Source organism: Danio aesculapii, chromosome 2 (genome assembly GCF_903798145.1).
Source record: "Danio aesculapii chromosome 2, fDanAes4.1, whole genome shotgun sequence".
NCBI lineage: Eukaryota > Metazoa > Chordata > Actinopteri > Cypriniformes > Danionidae > Danio > Danio aesculapii.
This window is the reverse complement of record NC_079436.1, coordinates 45488584-45508848: the sequence shown is the minus strand read 5'-3', so window position 1 is coordinate 45508848 and position 20265 is coordinate 45488584. Positions and strand designations below refer to the sequence as shown.

General features: G+C 37.6%; 2 protein-coding genes across 4 annotated transcripts in view; one reads left to right on the top strand and one right to left on the bottom strand.

Annotated features, from left to right (window-relative positions):
* The first annotated feature begins 836 nt into the window (after positions 1–836).
* Positions 837–12848, top strand: LOC130247505 (sterile alpha motif domain-containing protein 9-like). Its single transcript, XM_056480764.1, has 3 exons — positions 837–1047; positions 1459–1529; positions 5836–12848. The coding sequence occupies exon 3, from the start codon at positions 5837–5839 to the stop codon at positions 10604–10606; it is 4770 nt and encodes a 1589-aa protein (XP_056336739.1). The 5' UTR covers positions 837–1047; positions 1459–1529; position 5836; the 3' UTR covers positions 10607–12848.
* Positions 12849–15830: 2982 nt separating this feature from the next.
* Positions 15831–20265, bottom strand: part of camsap2b (calmodulin regulated spectrin-associated protein family, member 2b) — a 94881-nt gene continuing 90446 nt past the window's right edge. For all 3 annotated transcript variants that reach the window (XM_056480738.1, XM_056480745.1, XM_056480753.1), the window contains one exon: positions 15831–19688. In XM_056480738.1, the coding sequence (XP_056336713.1) occupies positions 19392–19688 (297 nt within the window). In that variant the 3' untranslated portion in view covers positions 15831–19391. The remainder of the gene's footprint in view (positions 19689–20265) is intronic.

The window sequence follows — 20265 nt, the reverse complement described above, 5'->3', positions numbered from 1 at the left end:
ATAAAGGCACTAAGCCGAAAAGAAAATAAATGAATGAATATAATCGAGTACATTTCATTTGTGCCAGGATGAGTACAAATATTTTGTACGTCATTTATGACTGCTTTTTATTACAGAAACAACAAAAAAGTAGTATACAATAAAATAGAATATGTATTAAATATAGTAGTAATATAAAAACACTACAACGAATAGGCCTAGTAGCTAGCCAGTAAGTACTGTTTAAGTTAGATTCAATTCAAGTTTTATTGTCAGGAATATTTTGTATAGTTTTTCAGCCCATAGATCCACAAATAAGATTAATAAAAATGAGATTGAAGATATATTTTTCAGCCCAAATACAATGCTTATAGAATAACTAGAAAATATTCTAGTGTATAAAAATAGGTAAACATTCATTCATTTTCTTCTCAGCTTAGTCCCTTTATTAATCAGGGTTTGCCACAACCCAATTCACTTATACCGCATGTCTTTGGACTGTTGGGGAAACCGGAGCACCCAGAGGAAACAAGCAAACTTTACACGGAAATGTCAACTTTTCCAGCCGAGGCTCGAATCAGCGACCTTCTTGCTGTGAGGCGACAGCGCTACCCACTGCGCCACCGAAAATAGGTGTATTAGAATGAAAATACTGGTACCAGAAAAACATTAAACGTTAACACGACTTGCCATAGTGGAACTCTAGGAATGCTGCTGATGTAAGAAGCAAACACCAATTTAATCAGGCTATTATGTACAGTAGATGGCAGTGATGCTCCAATCAGTGATGGGCCGTCAATCGAGAAGAAGACTTCAGGCGTTATATCCATAGTTATATCACTACTTTGAACCCGGAACAACAGGAGTTTCTGTCGTTTTGTCTCGGCTGGGTGAGGTTGTAAGACTCGTTCAAGTTTTAATTATGAGTCTATTTAAGTTCTGGCAAACAGTTAGGTTCATGTAAGTGCACCAAAGAAGACAACTGGCCCAGTGCAGCTCCAACGCAAGACTGCGTCGTTCTCTGTCCAGACTTTTGAAACTCGTCGTCGGATACATTAAGTTAAAACGGTAAAGTCTATTATGTACATGCTTTAAATTACATTGTAAGGCATTATTGCTTTTGAGGAAATTCAAACGCCAAGTATATCCATGTAGTGTAATTAGTAACGTCGTTATTGCAGGCAAAAGCCGTTTTTTTTCTTGCCCCTATCAATTTTAAGACTTTGGGCTTTAATTTAAATACCAATTTAATTTGCAATATATGCCATGAACTATTAATTGAAATGCATTAAGAAATTCAGCTACCCCAACTATTAATTTTGCTTTTTTGAGAACTCTAAAATGTAATTTAGCCAATTTAACTAGGTCTCTGGTTCAAAAAATGAGTTCATGGCATCGTGTTATTTTTACACAGAGACTGGTAGGACTATTAGTTCAAAATACTCAAATATTTATTTAGTTTTGTACTTTTCTTGACAGATGGATTAACATACAATGAAAAACAAAACGGAGATGGACAAAGCTTAGTGTGTTCTCATACAACATAAGAGGTAAGATAAACATCAGAACACTATTATGTATATTTTTTATGTATATATATTTTTATATGCTATTTTTAATGTTTCTGCTTAATATCTATGCTGTATAACTATGCAGTTATAAAGGATATACACCACAATTAACTTTATTAATGTTCAAACTTTAAAGGAACACTCCACCTCAGCACCTAGACACCTAGGGCCCTATCATACACCCGGCGCAATAAGGCACAAGATGTATTTGCCTCGATGTGTTGCTATTTTCAGACCAACACAATCTTAATTTTCCTGTTTTCCACCACGTTGTTTCAATAGCAAATCCATTTGCGCCACTTTGTGAACTCATAGCTATTTCGGTCTAGAAAAGAGATTGAGGTAAATTTGGTTTTATATTCGCTCATTCAGACATTTTCCTTAATATAATTTCAGAAAAATATTCCTTGACTATCCAATGACTATCATAGTACAACACTGTTCACAGTCAAATAAATAGTTTGTGTTTTTTTTAGCACACTTACATGATATTTCAAGCTGAATATTCAAAGCACCATGGTAAACAATATAGGGAGCATGTCACAAGTTGTCACTGAATAAATGTGCAAATATAAAACCAACTTTACCTAAATAGAAAAGAGGTTTGTTAAGGTGCATTGCTGGCGCGTTGCTATTTTGAGGATCTAAAATAGACTTTAGTTGTGCGCCTCGCGTTAGTTGTGCGCCTCGCTTGCACATTGCTTGAAACACGCAGGGTGTACAGCAATACACAAATATCTTTACAAATGAAAAAGAATTAAAGGATTAAAATGTTACGTAAATATTACTTTCTACATAAGTAAAAAAACCACTAGGTCTATGCCTTCATCCTGGGGGATTTCTTTAGTTTATTCATGACAACTTGCTTTTGTACAATGTTATTGTTAGTATTATTTATTATGCATATTTATATTTGTTTTATTAAAAACAAGCTTAGATTTGTCCACCTGTCAGGTTTTGGACCATATGGGGCATCGCATGTGTGTTTAGATATAACTCTGTTGTTTGACCACACTTCATTTTTACTGTTCATTTATTCGTTTGCTGGAAATTAGAACTGAAGTTAGAAATAGTTTTGACACAAATCTTTGCTCTTAACAAACTAAATTAATTATGTAGACTAATGGATGTCTGTGCACACAACACTGTTTCCTTATCCACGAAAGAGAGAAAGTGAAAGTAAATGCCGATTGGAGGAGGCTAGTTCTTTATCCTCATGCTGCAGATGGTCTGTTTTCTCTCTAGTGAAGCATGTAATTTTTCCACTTACGAAGTCTGCCATGTAAATAGCAAATGCGACTCTTAAAGGGAATGGGATAAGAGACTCTGATTGGTTTATTTTCAAAACACACCCAGAACTCATTAAAAGAATAAGCAGAACCCTGTTAGACCGTGCACAGGGCCTGTTTTTCTATCCTTAAAATAACAAAAGTGAATTTTGGACATGCTTTTAATGCTTTTGCACCCTTTAGACTTTGTGCCTAGATCGTTAAAATACAGCCCCTGAAGTTAAATGGATGAGACACTTTTAGGATTTATTTAGCCGCAAAATTCTAAATGTAATATTATAATAATAATAATAATAATAACAAGCTAATCATTATTTTCAGGGTTTGACATTAACTTTTTTGATCACCAGCTACTGTGGCTAGTAAATTTCCAATGTTACTAGCCACTTAGCATTTTCACTAGCCACAATTTTGTTGTTATACAGTATATATTTTATATGCATAAAATTGACTTTGGCATCCTAAAATTACTTGATTTAAATTATGTGTTATGTGCACATGCCTCTTCATTTGTTTCACTTTTCTGTGTGTTGTGACCTTGCTCAATTAGGATGAGCAAATGTGTTCGGGTTTCATAGTGTTACATTGCAATTAATTCTTGTTTCACATTACTTTTGAGGGCTCAACACTAAAGATTTACCAATTTTTCTCTCTAGCCACACCTAAAAACAACAAATTATTTCCTTGCCACAAATTTTAAATAAAAACAAGCAAAATATAGCAATATACTCTACATGCACTTTTTATTTTACAAAAATGTTCTTAAAAAAAACAATTGACATTTAAAAGATATATATTGTCATGTATCTAAAACTATGCACAGTAGTCTGTCCTGGCTAAAGGTCCCATATCACCAGTTAACTATACATAAATGGAGAGTTAATCTATTAAAACAATGTCATTGTAAAGGACGATAATTAAACCATATTAATAAAAATAACTGTAAGCAAAAGAAAGCAGGTGAAAAACATTCCATGTGCGATAATGAAAGGATGACCACGCGCACACAGTTAATGTTATGCCCATTAATAATCTTTGACAAACAATCATAAACTAAAATTTAGAATTTTTAGTGATGAGCGAGTGCTGGCAATTTAGAAATTATTTTCAACCAGCCAAAGTGGCTTGTGGGAGTGGCTGTCTAGCCACAGCTTAAATCGACCTGCATTTGGCGGGTTGGTGGGTGTTAATGTTAAGCCCTGATTATTTTATCTGGCATTACACAAAAAAATTGGACGTGTTTAAACACAAAAAAAAAAATTAGATTTATTTTTATTTATATCTAATAATTGTATATATTATATATTTGATATATTTTGAGATATATTTTTAATAATTTGTTTTACAATTAATAAAAGAATTCTTTTTATAATTTTGCTGCAGCAATAGACATAATGAATAAGGTCATATAAAGAATCTGAATTTTAAAAACCTAGATCAAATCATCTGCATTGACCATACATGTTATGTTTACATTGATTAATTCATATTATATTGACGATCAGTCATGCTTTGGAACATCTATATGTGTTCATTTGAACCTCAAAGCATATATTTAGGGTGTTTTTACACCTGTAGATCGATTGTTTTGTTCTGAAACAGGAATTAAAATTGTTGCAATGTTGTTTTTTGTTTTGTGGTGCGGTTCGCTTTCACACACTGCAACGTTTCTAAATGGACTAAAATTGTTAAAACAAGTGACGTGCAAGTAAACTCTCCCTACATTGGTCAGAGTTTGGTTTATTTTCCAGGATTCCACTCAGCTGTCATAAATCGTAGGGTTGGGCGATTAGTTGAAAAGTAATTGAAATCGACATTCAGAACCTATAATCGATCTAATTTTTCCAGAACTATTATTTCAATTACTTTCCCTACATGTCACGTGACCCCACTCTGTTAAAGGCTTTGGCTGATTTTTACTTCTGCGACCACTTTGCAGCCACATCTGATCTCTGGTCAAGTAAGACGATGGATTCATTCTTGAGCCTTACATTGCAATACACTGATGATGATTGAAAGCTGTGCCAGAGATGACTTAAGACAACATATATAGCTTGTCAGTGAACTATGAGGACAAATTTTTATATTAATAAATAAATAAAATAACCATTTATTAATCATAATCAAGGTAAAATATTCAATTAATTGATTTTAGGCCAAAGTGCCCAGCCCCCAGCCCTAATACGTCGTTATTTTAATTTATGACGATGAGAAGACATTATAAGCGAAAAGCTGCGCTTTCATTTTGAATAGGGACATCCAAATACAGTCACCAAATATAAATCAGAGGTAAGACTTACACGGCCTCATTTCAGTTGTCAAGGGTTGTAAAAATCTATTGCCCATCATATTTTGTACAATTTAAATTAGTTATTTAAAAATTAGAATAAGATTTTTAAAAATTTAGTTTTCATTATTAATTATGAGCTTAAAGATGTTGGCTAGAATTATGCATTATATGCTTTATAGAGAGAATTAACAGATGAACTGAGATAACAGTCAGATCATGAAGCAGAATGATTTTGATCTTTCTTTCGAGATGTCAGTGCAGAGAAGAACAAATCAATAGGCCTAATATTATAATATCTTTTATTAGGCCTATTGTTTTGTTCATTTCTGCACTGACATATAGCTGTATATATTAGTTTGTTAGTTTGCTGGATCGCATTGCTTTCTCACTACAGTCGATTTGCTCCAGAGTTCATTTCAACCGAGCCGAGACCACCTCATTCAGGCTCACACTGATTGTTTTGCCACAGGTCGGAGCGCGATTGGGGTGTTCAAATATGCCGAACAAATCGAGCTAAGGGGGCAAACGCACCAGGTTTCAAAACAAATGTCTAGGTGTGAAAGCACCCTTTATGTTCAATATATAAGGTAATCTCTTGTCTTTCTAGAAGACTTAGCAAAATAATATGATTTAGTCTGTGCTGTTGACTCCTGTGTATTGCGCTAAAGTCATAATTTTTTAAATATATTTTTTTTATTTCTTATAGTATGGCTACAGTGAATCAACAGACAGAACTCCCTCTTCGAGTAGAGGACTGGACGAGAGATCAAGTTCGTTACTGGCTGACTGAGGTGATTAAAGTGGATAAAAAACATGCAGACAAGCTGTATGAAGAAGAGGTATCTGGAGAAGAACTGGTTTGTTACCAACCTGAACATTTACAGGAACTTGGTATAAAGCATGGACCAGCTGTTAAGATTATCACACGGCTGGAGACACTAAAGAGGGAAAAATCGAAATCACATTCTTCTGACCATTTCCACACAGAGGCCAAGCTAGACACAACAGTGGAGAACAAAGACAGCATTTCAACAAACCAAACACTATTATCAAAACATGCTGAAAAGAGAAAATCAAGTAAAACAGAAAAAAATAGTATATCCAATTCCATGGAAAATATAACAAATTTTAGAAAAGAAAGTGAACCAACAGAGTCAAATGTCCCTAAAACAACAGAAATTCCTGCTGAAAGAGAAAGTCACATAAAGATGGCCAGATCCTTACAACACTCATGTAGTCTCTATCCATTTGATCAGAGCTCTGCTTCTCATCGATACATTCAAAACTACACTTTCCCACCCGAGACTGGACCAGGTAATCTGATTGATCCAGTTCATGAGTATAAGTTTATGGGCAGAACAGATGATATGATCGTGATGAAGAAAAAATTCAATAAAGAGGTGTTTCGCTTTGCTGCTGGCTGCATGAACAGCCGCACTAACGGAACCATCCACTTTGGTGTAGCTGACTCTAAAGATTCACAATATATTCATGGAGAGATCATCGGGGTCAGTGTTGACAAGAAGGATGCTATCATTGATCACTTTAACCAGGGCATTAAACAATACTTTGAAGAACATCCAGAAGAAGCAAAGGCGTGCATCAGACAACCACGCTTTGTAGAAGTTCTCTGTCCTGACAGCACTCTATCTGGAAAATATATCATAGAGGTGGATGTTGTTCCATCCCACAGCATAGTTGATGAAAAACTATTTTATATCCAGACTCTTGATGAAGAAAATCAATGGAAAAAGAGCAAAGGAAAATCACTTTTCATCAGAGAGGGAGCATCAACTTGTGATATCTGTAAAATTGGTAATCCGAGAGATCTGCAATCTGAATTAGCTCGACTAAATACAAAAGTCAAAGTTCTGGACACGAGGAGAAAGGAGGCTGAAAAGAGACCCGAAAGCAAAGAAACGTCAAATCAAGGGGAAATTCTGAAAGATTTGCTGACATGTGGAGGAAACAGACTGGATCATTATGATAACTTCATCATTGTAACAAACAAAAGTCACCCTGAACAGCTCCAGCATCTTCAGTTCATGACAACCTTAAAATTGTTCTGTGTGCTGGACTTTGATCCAGATTCTGTAGTAAATGGATTCTGCCACAACTACAGAGATGTCCGAGTTGCAAACCTTCACACACCAAGTCAGTTTAATGGGGATCCAGGAACAATTTTCAAAGATTACAATTTGGGCAATCAAACAAGTTGGGTATTCTGCAACGGCAGAAAAGACCTCAATACAGAATCTGACCGACCACTCAAACCAAGTGACTGGTTAATACATAAAGCAGGAGAAGTACAAAACATGATTTCGTTTCTCTGCAACCCAGACAATCTTACTAGAGGACGATTCTTAGTCATATTTCTCCTCCTCTCCACTGTCGAGGCCATGAATGACCCAATGTTTGACACTTTCATGTCATTTTATAAAAACCTTGGTGGTACAGAAAACATAGCAACCATTTGCACTTCAGTAGATTCCTTTAATAAATGGAGAGATTACATTCAGACCAGATGTGAACACGACATCAGTCAGCAGAGTATATATGATCTGGAGCTCAGCGAAATTAATGGGACGATACTGAAACTGGGACAGAACAAGCAAAACGCTCAGAGACTTCTTCCATCTGCTGAGAGTAGTTCAGTGGTTCTGCTTATGAAAGATGAAGACCTCATGACATCCCTTGATGTCCTCTGTGAGAATGAATGTGAAAATAAATATGACGAGAGCTCTGCAGAATTTGAAGAGTTCAAAATTAAAACCGAGTCTGAGTTCTACAGGGGAGGCAAAGTCAAATGGTGGAACTTTTACTTCTCAGAGCAACCTGCAGCAAAACCATTCATAAAACGAGACAAACACTCAAAACTACAGAACAATATTAAATCTTTGACCAAATATACCAAAAGTACTTGTGCTATGATGAATCTGTTTCATCACCCCGGATGCGGCGGCACCACCATGGCCATGCATGTGATGTGGAATCTCAGAAAAGAGTTCAGATGTGCTGTGTTAAAAGACAACACCGTTTCGAAGGACGAAGTGGCCAAACATGTTGCTCATTTGATAAAGTGTGGAAAAAGTGAGCAATCCTTAAAAACACCAGTCCTGCTATTAGTGGACGATTCAGAAGAAACAGAAAACACAGTTGAACTTCAGCACTCTTTGAGAAAATTTACAAGAGAAACAGAAGCATTTGTCATCATCTTAAACTGCATACGTACAAAAACGCCAAAAGACAAACACCAGAAAAGTGTTGCTCAGAGCGAGTTTATTACTGCAGAACTGTCTGACAAGGAAAAACAAGCTTTCGAAATGAAGCTTAAAGAACTTCAAGAAATAAAGTCTTTCACAACTGAGAACTTCTACAGTTTCATGATCATGAAAACAAATTTCGACCGCACGTATGTTGAAAATGTTGCAACTAACATACTAAAAGATTTTGGAGTTGAAAACAAACAAGGCCGCCTGTTCTGCATGCTTGCTTTGCTAAATTCATATGTGGATGAACCAGCCGTCTCAAAATCTATATGTGAAGATTTTTTGGGCATTAAAATTGCACGTTGGGGAAGAGAATCAGTGCTGGAGAAAATGGAGCCCTACTCCTGTTTGCTGATTGAATTTGAGGCAGAAGAATACGGAGGATTCAAAGCAATTCGCTTTGTTCATCAATATCTTGCAACAGAATGTGTGAAACAACTAGAGGAGACACATAACTGCTCCAGGGCTGACACTGTGCTTGACATGTTGCATTGTGATGTCTTTTTCAAAACATTTGCAGTAAAGGATGTTCTTGTTCAGTCAATGAAAAGCATGTTAATCACTCGTCACCGCAAGACAGAAGGTGATGAGAAAGATACTCTGTTTTCACCTCTGATAGAAGACATAAACTTAGGAAAAGATGGATTGAATAAAATACAAGACATTTTCATTGCTGCTTCGGAAAGATTTGATAAAGATTTCACAATTCCTCAAGCTCTAGCAAGACACTTCTACCTGAAAGAGAAAAATTTTGCTGAAGCTAAGAAGTGGGCAAACAGTGCAAAAGCCATCAAAGAAATTTCCTATACTGTAGATACAGTTGGACAAGTTGCGAAAAATGAATTAAAGCATAAACTTGAATGTAAAAAGAAACCATGCACAGCTGAAGACTTGAGGGATTATCTTGAGTTAGCAAGCACAGCTACCAAAGCTTTCAGAAGAGCTCAGAGCTTGGCAAAGACAGATGATGTTCTTGAAAATGAACAAAAACTTCACAGAAAGCTAAGCCCATATAATATATCGGGCTACATTGGTGAAATTGACACAGCCATGATTGTTTTTGACATCATCAAAAAACTCCCATTGTTTGAGAAAAATGATCCAATGAAAGACCATTACATCCAGAGCTTCCTCAAAGGAATATTGCCCTGTTCAAAAATCCCAATTTCTAAAAGCAAAGCCAATGATACATTTATTGCTGTTCTTCAGGACTATGAATCTTTCCTTACATCTTTAAAATCACAGACAAAAGAGGCATTTGATTTTCTTGAAATTTACTTCACCTACATGAAAGAAAAGGGAACTAATGACATGAAAGATGCAAAGACTCGCCAGAGGATCTCAGAACACTATCAAAAGTACATCGCATTATTTTGTGCCTCTGCAGAGGACAAACAAAAAGAGCAAAAGCAGAAACCAATGTTGAGTTTGAATATGGAGATTGAAAACTGCAGAATATTTCTGGAGGAAAGCAGAGCAGATACGTTTCCAGGTCTTCTCCAGTTTTTGGAGCCCAAAAAAGTGTCTGTAGAAAAGATTGTCGAAAAATACTCATTTATAAATGACAATTCGGCCATCAAAACTACAAAGGATAAAACGAATCATCTGCTTGCACATATTATACTGAATTTGACCTCACCAAAATCAAAGTTAGCAAAATCCCCAGGAAACCTCGAGGAGCTTTTACATGATATCCTGCAAGAGGTCGGTACACAGCACCAAAACCCAGATTCATTTTATCTTGCCATACTCTTGCTCTGGCCAGGAAGAAACGTCGACAGCTCTGGCATTAAAATATATGTTGATAAAATCAGAAGCACAGCCAGAAAGAAGCTCTCTTATTTGTACAGAACAAGGTCAACCATTGCACACTTTTTCCTGGGAAAATCTGATGGATTACAGAGGTTGGTGACAAAAGTTTCTCTCGACAGATCCGAGAATGTCAGTAATGTGAAGAATCGAAACATACTCTGGCAAACAGGAGAAATCTTTAAGGAAACCACAATATGTAGCAGGCTCCTCAGAGTGACCGGTACTATTGAGCAAGGCGAGGTCTTCACAGAGTATGGAAATCTAAAGATCTCATTGCGTCCTGCATTTCTTGGTGATATGAGAAGCGGCTACAGCACTGAGAAAGTGTCCTTCTACATTGGCTTTGCCATGGATGGACCACTTGCTTATGACATTCAATATGAAGATGACCGATAGATCATGTTGTTTGACAATCAAAATAAAGATGCTTTACTATTTATGTGCCTTGAGTTAAATTCAATTCAATTCGTTTATTTATATTGCGCTTGCACAATGTAGATTGTGTCAAAGTAGCTTAACATAGTTCTAGTAAAGTCCAGATTTCAGAGTTGAAGTTTAGTTTAGTATGGTTTAAATTTCACTGCTGAAAGTTCAAACACTGTAGAGCAAATCCACCGAAGCGCAGCTTCACAAGTCCCGATCCAAGCAAGCCAGTGGTGACAGTGGCGAGGAAAAAAAAAACTTAATTGGAAAAAAAGTCTTTCCTTCTTGCTTCTTGCACTTCATCAAACCTGGACACATATTACATGAAGCCCGGGACACACCAAGTTTATGCCAAAGAACTAGCAGATAGTAAAACCAATCAACCAACCAACCGAAAAGCTGCACATGAACACCAAACCGACAACAGACGACTGAAACAAAAGCATGCATTGTGCACCCATATGCGTCTTTCACTGCTAAATAACCAAATCAAATCAAAAGCAAATCAAAGCCTTCTTTCACCGATTCTACATGCTGAATCAGGCCAATTCGCTCCAACAATAACCCTTTGAGAGTTGATGTGTGAAACATCGAACAAACTAGCTTGACAGTCACTCACTGATGACCTGACGCTGGCCCTACGGCTATGTGTTTCTTGGCCTTAACATAGGAGCTTCTGCACGATTCAGCCATGTTAAGTGTGCAACAGTCATTTAAAATAAATAAATTGCCAATGCTAACTATTTCGCTAAATCTGGTGGGCTTGATGTCTTGTTTAACAAATCAAGTGACATTTTAGTACTGGTACAGCTTCATTGAAACCTCAACCGAGGTGGTATTGGGAAAAAGTATGAGTTACTAGGAATCCCCCTCAACCCCCAAAAGGGGTGGTACTCCATTATCTTTATCATGGAGTAGCATATGGTCATATACAATGTATGTGGATCACATTTTCTTGTTTTGGATTTTTTTCAGACTGTTAATCTTCTGATTCATTTCAAATGTCAAACTGAGGCCCTGTTTACACTAATATGTTTTAGTTTTAAAACAGTGTTTTAAAATAAAAATGATCCGCGTCCACACTGGCGTTTAACCTAGCATTTCTGAACAATTCTCCGTCCACACTACACTGCTGAAAAAGCACATCACGTGACCATCCACACAAACTCTGGCATGCGCTGCAGAGTACACAGTATATGCGTCTGAGCTCCAGGCAGCCAGGGGGTGCTTTGTGGGCACCTCCCCAGGTGAGAGCAGCGCAGGTCGGATAGTTCATCAAGGATCTTCCGCTGGATTTCATCTCACTATAGTTGTTAACCGTGATCTTTTATCTTGTCTATCGAATGACTCTTTGGTCTTTTGAATTTATTGTTCTCATGTTCATGTGTTTTGGCAGAGCGCAAAGTAATTTAATATATTAGTTTGTGTAACCACGTACACTGATTCTGCACATTTGACTGATTGCTTGCCTTTATTTCCTATATTGTATAAACTTATTGTATGTTAGGCATGGGCCAGTATAAGATTCCATGCCTAACTTTTATAATGGCCATTATTAATTATTAAAATTGATATTCAGCAAAAGATATTCATTCATATTTTTCAATGAAAATGAAAGACAGTAATGTTGTAGGCTCCGTTTTGTTATAAATATGCATACAGTGAAGATGACGCTCATATTAATATGTAGCTACACGATGCCTTAACGTTTTTGGTGTCTGTTAAGTTGATAAAATTAAAATGAAAATAGAAAGTTCCTTATATTATGTTTTCATTTTATTGATAGATAGTGAAACAATGTAGCCTGGGTGATGCAATGTGTCCTTGGAGTTTGTTTTGTACATCAAACTTGCGAAGTCTTAATGTACAAGGAGAAGCTGCAAGACTGAACTTTGTGCACTAATACTGAGGAAGAAGCCCCAATCAAATGTCTGCAGCCACGCCTTCGTTTTCAGATGTGTTCGTTTTCCCCCATCTATACTGACCCGGAGCAGCAGCGTTTTAAAATGAAAATGGCCTCTTCAGCGTTTTCAAAACGCTTCGTTTTCAGCGCTCGAAAACTCTGGGGTAGTGCAGACCAAAGGCGTAAATGTAGAAAAACGTATGCATTTTAAAACTAAAACGTATTAAATAGGGCCTGAGATGCAAAGGTGACACCAGTTTAAAAAAAGTATTCTTTTTCTGCATTGTTTCTCAATTGTTTCAGCTGTAAATTTTAAACAGATTCTGTTTATTGTTTTTGTGCAAGTTATTGCATTGGAATTACAAATAAATGTTATATTTAAAAAAAATAATTATGTCTTGTTGATTTATGTGCCAATTTGCATGCATTTCTAACACAAAAATCAGAACAATGCACGTGTAGTTGAGTTCAAACATTTTTAGGGTTTGAAGGGATTTTAATTTTCACTTCACATTTCAAAAATACTGCAAACTGCTAGAGTAAAAAATTGGTGAACATGCTGCTGATGTGAGATTTGTGCTGGAGAAAAAAAACTAACTTTAAGATTAATGTTACTGAAATCTGCAGAAAAATGTATAACAAAAATGATGACAAAAGAAACACTTAAAAGTCTATTTTGGATGTTTTCTTTGCATTGACTGATGCAAAAGCACAAAAAATATTTGAAAGGTGCTTTGAAAATACAGCAAAGGATTTTTTCACCTAAAACTTTCAATTCTGTCATCATTTACTCACCCTTCACTTGTCACAAACGTTGTTTGAGTTTCTTTTTTCTGTGCAACACAAAAAAAGTTAAGAAGTTAGAAAAACCAGCCTTGCTGTTCATAAAGAAATGCATGAAAATCACATCCTACAGCATAAGAACTGCATTACTCAAACCAAATCCAACTATTTCTCCAAATTTATGTTCCAATGAAAGTAACACCATGTCTCTGTTTTCACTGTATCTATCGCTAGCCCACCTAGACCCACTACCATCTCACCTTCACTTAACAGCTTTCTGTAGTTTTATCATGTCCTTTTTTTATAAAAAACTTCAATATTCACCAGCATCTTGGTTCACAATCTTTTCCGAGCATTATATCTGAACTTACACAATTCGAAAATGTATTCTCCTCTTTTCTACTTCCTACAACTTAAAATTTCAAATCTTATTTCCAAATCAAAGTCATCTTCCTCTCATTTAGATCCTCTCCCCACTGTTCTGGTCAAAGCCTGTCTCCCTTCTCTCATCTCTTTTATTTTAGCCATTATTCACTCTTCTCTTTCCACTGGAACTGTTCCTGCTTCTTCCAAAACGGCAAATACTCCAACACTCAAAAAACCTGCTTCAGACCCATCTAATTTTAATAATTTACAACCTATTTATGTCAAAATCCTCGAAAAAACTCCAAACTCCACTTATCTCAGAACAACCTGAATGAACAGGTCCAGTCCGGTTTCTGCCCACTTCACAGCACAGAAACTGCCCATATTAAAATCACCAACGACCTTCTTATGACAGCTGGTTCTGGACTAATATCTATTCTCATTCTCCCTGACCTGAGTGCAACCTTTGACACAGCATCCTCATCAATAAACTATCTTCTCTTGGCATCACCAATATCCCACTTGACTGGATCAAATCTTATCTCTCTGGCCGCACTCAGTTCATTCAACTCAAATCATTAACTTCTCAGCATTTTACAGTTTCTTCGGGTGTACCCCAGAGCTCAGTCCTGGGGCCCCTGCTTTTTATCATCTATCTCCTTCCCCTTGGTAATATTCTCTGTAAATGTAACATACAGTTTCATTACTATGCGGATGACATCCAGCTCTATCTCTCAGGCAAACCCTCTTTTTATTTTCCAACTTCATCCCTTACAGTCTACTTAGCAGAAATCAAATCTTGGCTCTCTCTTAACTTAAAGGTTTTGCTTGTTGGTACCAAATCAACACTCTCCAAAACTGACAGCTTCTCTCTTTCTATTGATGACTGTTCCATTTATCCCTCTAAACAGGTCAAGAGTCTGGGTGTCATCCTTGATAGCACCCTATCTTTTGATTCTCACATCAATAACATCACCCGGTCTGCTTACTTCCACCTACGCAACATTAACTGACTCGGCTCTTCTCTTACCCCTCATGCCACTGCTGTTCTTGTCCATAGCCTTGTCACATCTCATTTAGATTACTGCAGCTCAATTCTCTTTGGTCTCACTCATAAATCCCTCCGTAAGCTTCAGTTGGTCCAGACCTCAGCTGCCCGTATCATCACCAGAACCCCTTCTTTTCATCACATCAACCCTCTCCCGCAGCAGCTTCATTGGTTACCAGTTTAGTTTCCAGCTGATTTTAAAATTTTGCTGTTAACATTCAAAGCCATCCACAATCTCGCTCCTCCATATTTGTCTGCCCTCATCCACCCTGAGATCTTCCTCCATGGACAGTAGAGCATTCAGCCACTCTGCTCCCCGGCTTTGGAACTCACTACCACCTGTTATCAGAAACATCGACTCCATCACATTATTCAAAACAAGACTCAAAACTCACTCATTTAAGATGGCTTTTAATACTTAATTATATCTGCACTATTGTTGTGTATACTCTTATATTATTTCTCTTGTTGTTTTATTGCACTTGTTACATTGTACGGTGTCCATGAGTTGCTAGAAAGACCCCTTTAAATAAAATGTATCATTATTATTATTATTATTATGAAAAATGCTGGAAATCTGTAACCAATTTCATAGTATCTGTTTTTCCTACAGGGGAAGCCAGTGATTACTGATTTCAAACTTATTGGGTGAATGGGTGAACTATTCCTTCAAATTCTTTATGATACTGACATATAATTTCACAAAAGGTTTCACAAGACATTATCGCAAGTAGATAAAAATATTTGATTCGAACCGCCAACTTATCCAGCATGTTTTACACAGCGTATGCCCTTCCAGCTGCAACCCATCACTGGGAAACATCCATACACACTCATTCACTCATTCAATTTAGTCTACCCAATTCACCTATAGCGTATGTCTTTGGACTGTGGGGAAAATTGGAGCACCCGAAGGAAACCCGCTCGAACATGTGGAGAACATACAAACTTCACACAGAAATGCCAACTGACCAAGCCGAGGCTCGAACCAGCGACCTTCTTGCTGTGAGGTGATCAGGCTACCCATTGCGCCACTGTGACGCCCTATATTTGATCATAACAACAGATAAAATAGGTCAAACAAGTCAATGTTTTTGGATGTAAATCTGTATTTATGTCGAGGTTAACATTCAAATACAAACAGACAAAGCTGATGATGAACAAACACAGCGGACATGAACTGGAAAAAGATTAGACAGCGTGTGGAAACGAACATCTCTGAAAACCGCTCTCTCTTCACATCCCGTCACCCAGGACCGACCCACACTTGCACTCATTAAACATCATCTTTTTAATATGAAAAATATCAGTTATATTCAATGGCTTAAAAAATATGCTTAGTGTGTAAAACTATATCTGTACAGCATCAATAAATTCAAAGGATGATTTTACTTCACTTAGTAAAAATAACAAATATCTTTCCGTTCCTTTGCACCTGAAGACAAAACGAGTTAACCAGACGACAGCCTGCCCGAAACCCCAGCTCATTAAAATGCACTTCATGATTAGAAAACGAGTTATCACACGATTTAGCAACAATGCGCACCATTTCTTTGAAAGCTTCATTACATGATATTCAATAGCTCAGTGTTTCGTGAGGAAATGCACTCTCTCTAAAGTGTATGTTTCGAACATACCTGGCACCCAGATATTCTGGGCCATGACACTAGTGATAGCAACAAATGTAGGAATGTTTTTTTCTGACTCTAAAGCTAAAGCTTGTTTTATTTTGGTCCTCAACTTTTTCAGTTAAAGACTCCATCATTTCATTTACATGATAGATACAGAAGAACACAAGTGTGTCCATTTTGTAGAAAGACTCGTATACAGGAGCAAAATTTACACACGTTCCTCTGGAGTAGCAGATGTGTAGGCCTGTCACAATATTTCATATATTGCAATACATTGATATACAGTAGTCAACATTCATTTTCCTTCGGCTTAGTCCCTTTATTTATCAGGGGTCACCACAGTGGAATGAACCACCAACTTATCCAGCATGTTTTACGCAGTGGCTGCCCTTCCAGCTGCGTTAGCCAGTTAAGTTTCAGTTTAGTTCAACGCAATGTCGTGGCAATTCGTAACTTTAGTGGCTAATTCGTATGAATTCGTACAATTTAGTTAGATTTGCTCATCCCCAATGACGTTTGGGTTTAGGGGCAGGGTTGGGTTCCACGCCTCCTTTAAAACTCGTAAAATTTTGAAAATTTTGAACTGACAAAACGTAAAATAGTTCTGTTTCCTTGTGGGATCAGGCTATTTAGCTTACACTTATCTTGGGTTTTAGGTACCATGAAAGTAGCTCAGCTTTAATCAATCTTTGTTGCCATGGTAACTTACACTTCAAGGCTAACCTGCTCTAAAAGTCTAAATGAAATTTTTTTGTCATAATTTACTCATTAACTTGTTTCAAACCTGTGGCCTCTACCATGAATCCAGATTAGCTGGTTAGCCAGTTAAGTTTTAGTTTAGTTTGCACTAATCTTTTAGGTACCATGAAGGTAGCTCAGTTATAATTGTTTTTGTTACCATGGTAACTTACCCTTCAAGGCTAACCTGCTCTAAAAGTCCTAAATTTTGTCATCATTTACTCATCATCAAATAGTTTCAAACCTGTGGCCTGTACCATGAAGCCGGATTAGCTGGTTAGCCAGATAAGTTTCAGTATAGTTCAACGCAATCTCACAGCAATTCGTAACTTTAGTGGCTGATTCGTATGAATTTGTATGATCTCATTCGTACAATTAAATTAGATTTGCTAATCCCCCAATAACGGTTGGGTTTAAGGGTGGCGTTGGATTTCACACCTCATTTTTTTAAATCTTAAAATTTTGTAAGACTGAACTCATACGAATTAGCCACTAAACTGACAAAACGTAAAATAGTTATGTTTCCTCATGAAATCAGGCTGTTTAGTTTGCACCAATGTTGGGTTTTAGGTACCATGTAAGTAGCTCTGCTTTAATCGATCTTTGTTGCCATGGTAACACACTTAAAGGTTAATCTGTTCTGGGGATTAACTCAGGATTGGTGTAAACTAAACTGGCTTCATGGTTTAGGCCAGTTTATGTTCCTTTCTTCTGTTGCACACAAAGGAAAATATACTGAAGAATGTTGGAAAAAAAATAATTTTCTTTTCAGCTTAGTCCCTTTATTAATCTTGGGTGACCACAGCAGAATGAACCACCAACTTATCCAGCATATGTTTTACGCAGCAGATGCCCTTCCAGCTGCAACCCATCACTGGGAAACATACACACATACATACACTACAGACAATTTAGCCTACCCAATTCACCTATACCGCATGTCTTTGGACTGTGGGGGAAACTGGAGCACCCGGAGGAAACCCACGCGAACGCAGGGAGAACATGCAAACTCCACACAGAAACGCCAACTGACCCAGCCAAGGCTCGAACCAGCAACCTTCTCGCTGTGAGGTGACAGCACTACCTACTGCGCCACTGAATACCTTGTTTTGTGTTCAACAGGAGACAGAAATTCATAAAAGTTTAAAACCACTTGAGTGTGCGCAAATGTTGAGGAAATTAGTATTTTTGGGGTGAACCATCCCTTTAAGAATGAAAAGCTTTTGTCCATTGAAAGTGTATACTATCATGCTGTTGTATAATCATTATTTAACCACTGGCCTTATCACGTATCGCAATACTTTCTGTGATAATATGCCGGCAGCTAGCTTTCTGCAACTCTCACATGGTCGCCCACTGAAGCTAAGCAGAGCTGTGCCCGGTACCTGGATGGGGGACCACATGGGCTGCTGCTGGAAATGGTGTTAGTGAGACCAGCAGGGGGCACTCAACGTGCGGTTTGTGTGAGTCCTAACGCCCCGGTATATTGATGGGGACTCTATACTGATCAGTGAGCGCCGTCTTTTGGATGAGACTCTCTCCTGACTCTCTGTGGTAGTTAAATATCCCAGAATGTCCTTCGAAAAATAGAAGGGGTTTAACCCTGGCATTCAGGCCAAATTTGCCCACTGGCCTCTGTCCATCATGGCTTCCTAACCATCCCCATATCATAATTGGCTTAATCGCTCATTTTCCTCTCCACCAATCAGATGGTGTGTGGTGTGCAGTCTGATGCAACATATCTGCTGTCGTGAATGCTGCACACTGGTGGTGGATGAGGAGATATATATATAGCGCACAACAGAAATGATTTATCATGACAGGCCTACAGATGTGCGACAAGATTTATCACAAAATATATAAAACGCAGACATTAAATAAAGCGAGAGAGTTCATTTGTGAAGATGTTTCCAGTACATTAAATGCATCCTCGTTTTCAAGACCTTCTTCAAGTGTAGAGAGTCCCTAAATATTCCTTTACTCCTGCATTTCTGCAAACAAATATGAAGCAGATTGATCGTCGAACAATGCAATGGCTTGCTCATGAACTCAGTAAATGTAAGCATTGCTTAAAAGACCCAACAAGACAAGCATAAGGCCACATAATTGAACACATCAAATTAAAACCACGTAAAAAAGCGCATCCGTCAGTGCTGCATACACACACACACACACCAACACACACATAAGGGACAAGTGTGTGCTGAAGAACACAAATGAACATCCAGGAAAGCCTGCAGAAGTGTTTTTTCTCTCTTTACATTCAGGATGTGCGTGATAAGAGAAGTGTTATTTGAGGAGTTTTTTGGCTGTGTTTTGTTTCTTGCTCTGCCAGAGGTGGCTGTAGATGGTGATGGCGTCCACACTCGCTGACATGGTCTTGGCGGGGATTTTGCTGAACTGCTTTTTATCCGAGCTGTATTTGTAGAGGTTTTCGATCATTTTGGGTGTGATGGTCTTGGGCCCGATGCCGGCCAGCTTGTTGATCTCCTCTGCTTCAGGATAGTAGGTGTATAGAGAGCGAAACTGGCAGCCAGTGTCTCGGAACAGAATCAGGAAGTTGTTGGCATCGGTTTTCTCCATTTCCTGGAGGGGAAATGATATCAAACATACTTAGAAATTTGAAATCATTTGTTATTATTCTTTAAGGTTTTCATGACAGTCTAGGGGCTGTATTTTAACGATCTAGTCGCAAAGTCTAAAGGGTGTGGCGCAAAAGCATTAAGATCATGTCCGAATCCACTTTTGCTAATGTAAGGATGGAAAAATACATTCTGCGCCCTGGTGCATGGTCTAACAGGGTTGAGCTTAGTCTCTTAATGAGTTATGGGTGCGTTTTGAGCATAACATGCATTAAACCAATCAGAGTCTCATCTCCTATTCCCTTTAAGAGTCAGTTGCATCGTGCAATAACGCATTTGCTATTTACATGGCGGACTTTGTAAGTGGAAAAACTGAACACTTCACTAGCGAGAAAATGGTTAAACAGACCATCTGCAGAACAAGGATAAAGAACAAGCCTCCTCCATTCAGCCTTTACTTTCTCTTTACTTTACTTTTACTCTTTACTTTACTCCTTTACTTTCGTGGATAAAGAAACGGTGTGAACTCACTCCACTGAAGACATCCATTAGCCAACATACTTCGACTTTAGACCAGCTTT

What these genes read in the sequence shown, in the direction of transcription:
- LOC130247505 (XM_056480764.1), top strand. Translation starts at nt 5,837, where the DNA reads ATGGCTACAGTGAATCAACAGACAGAACTCCCTCTTCGAGTAGAGGAC.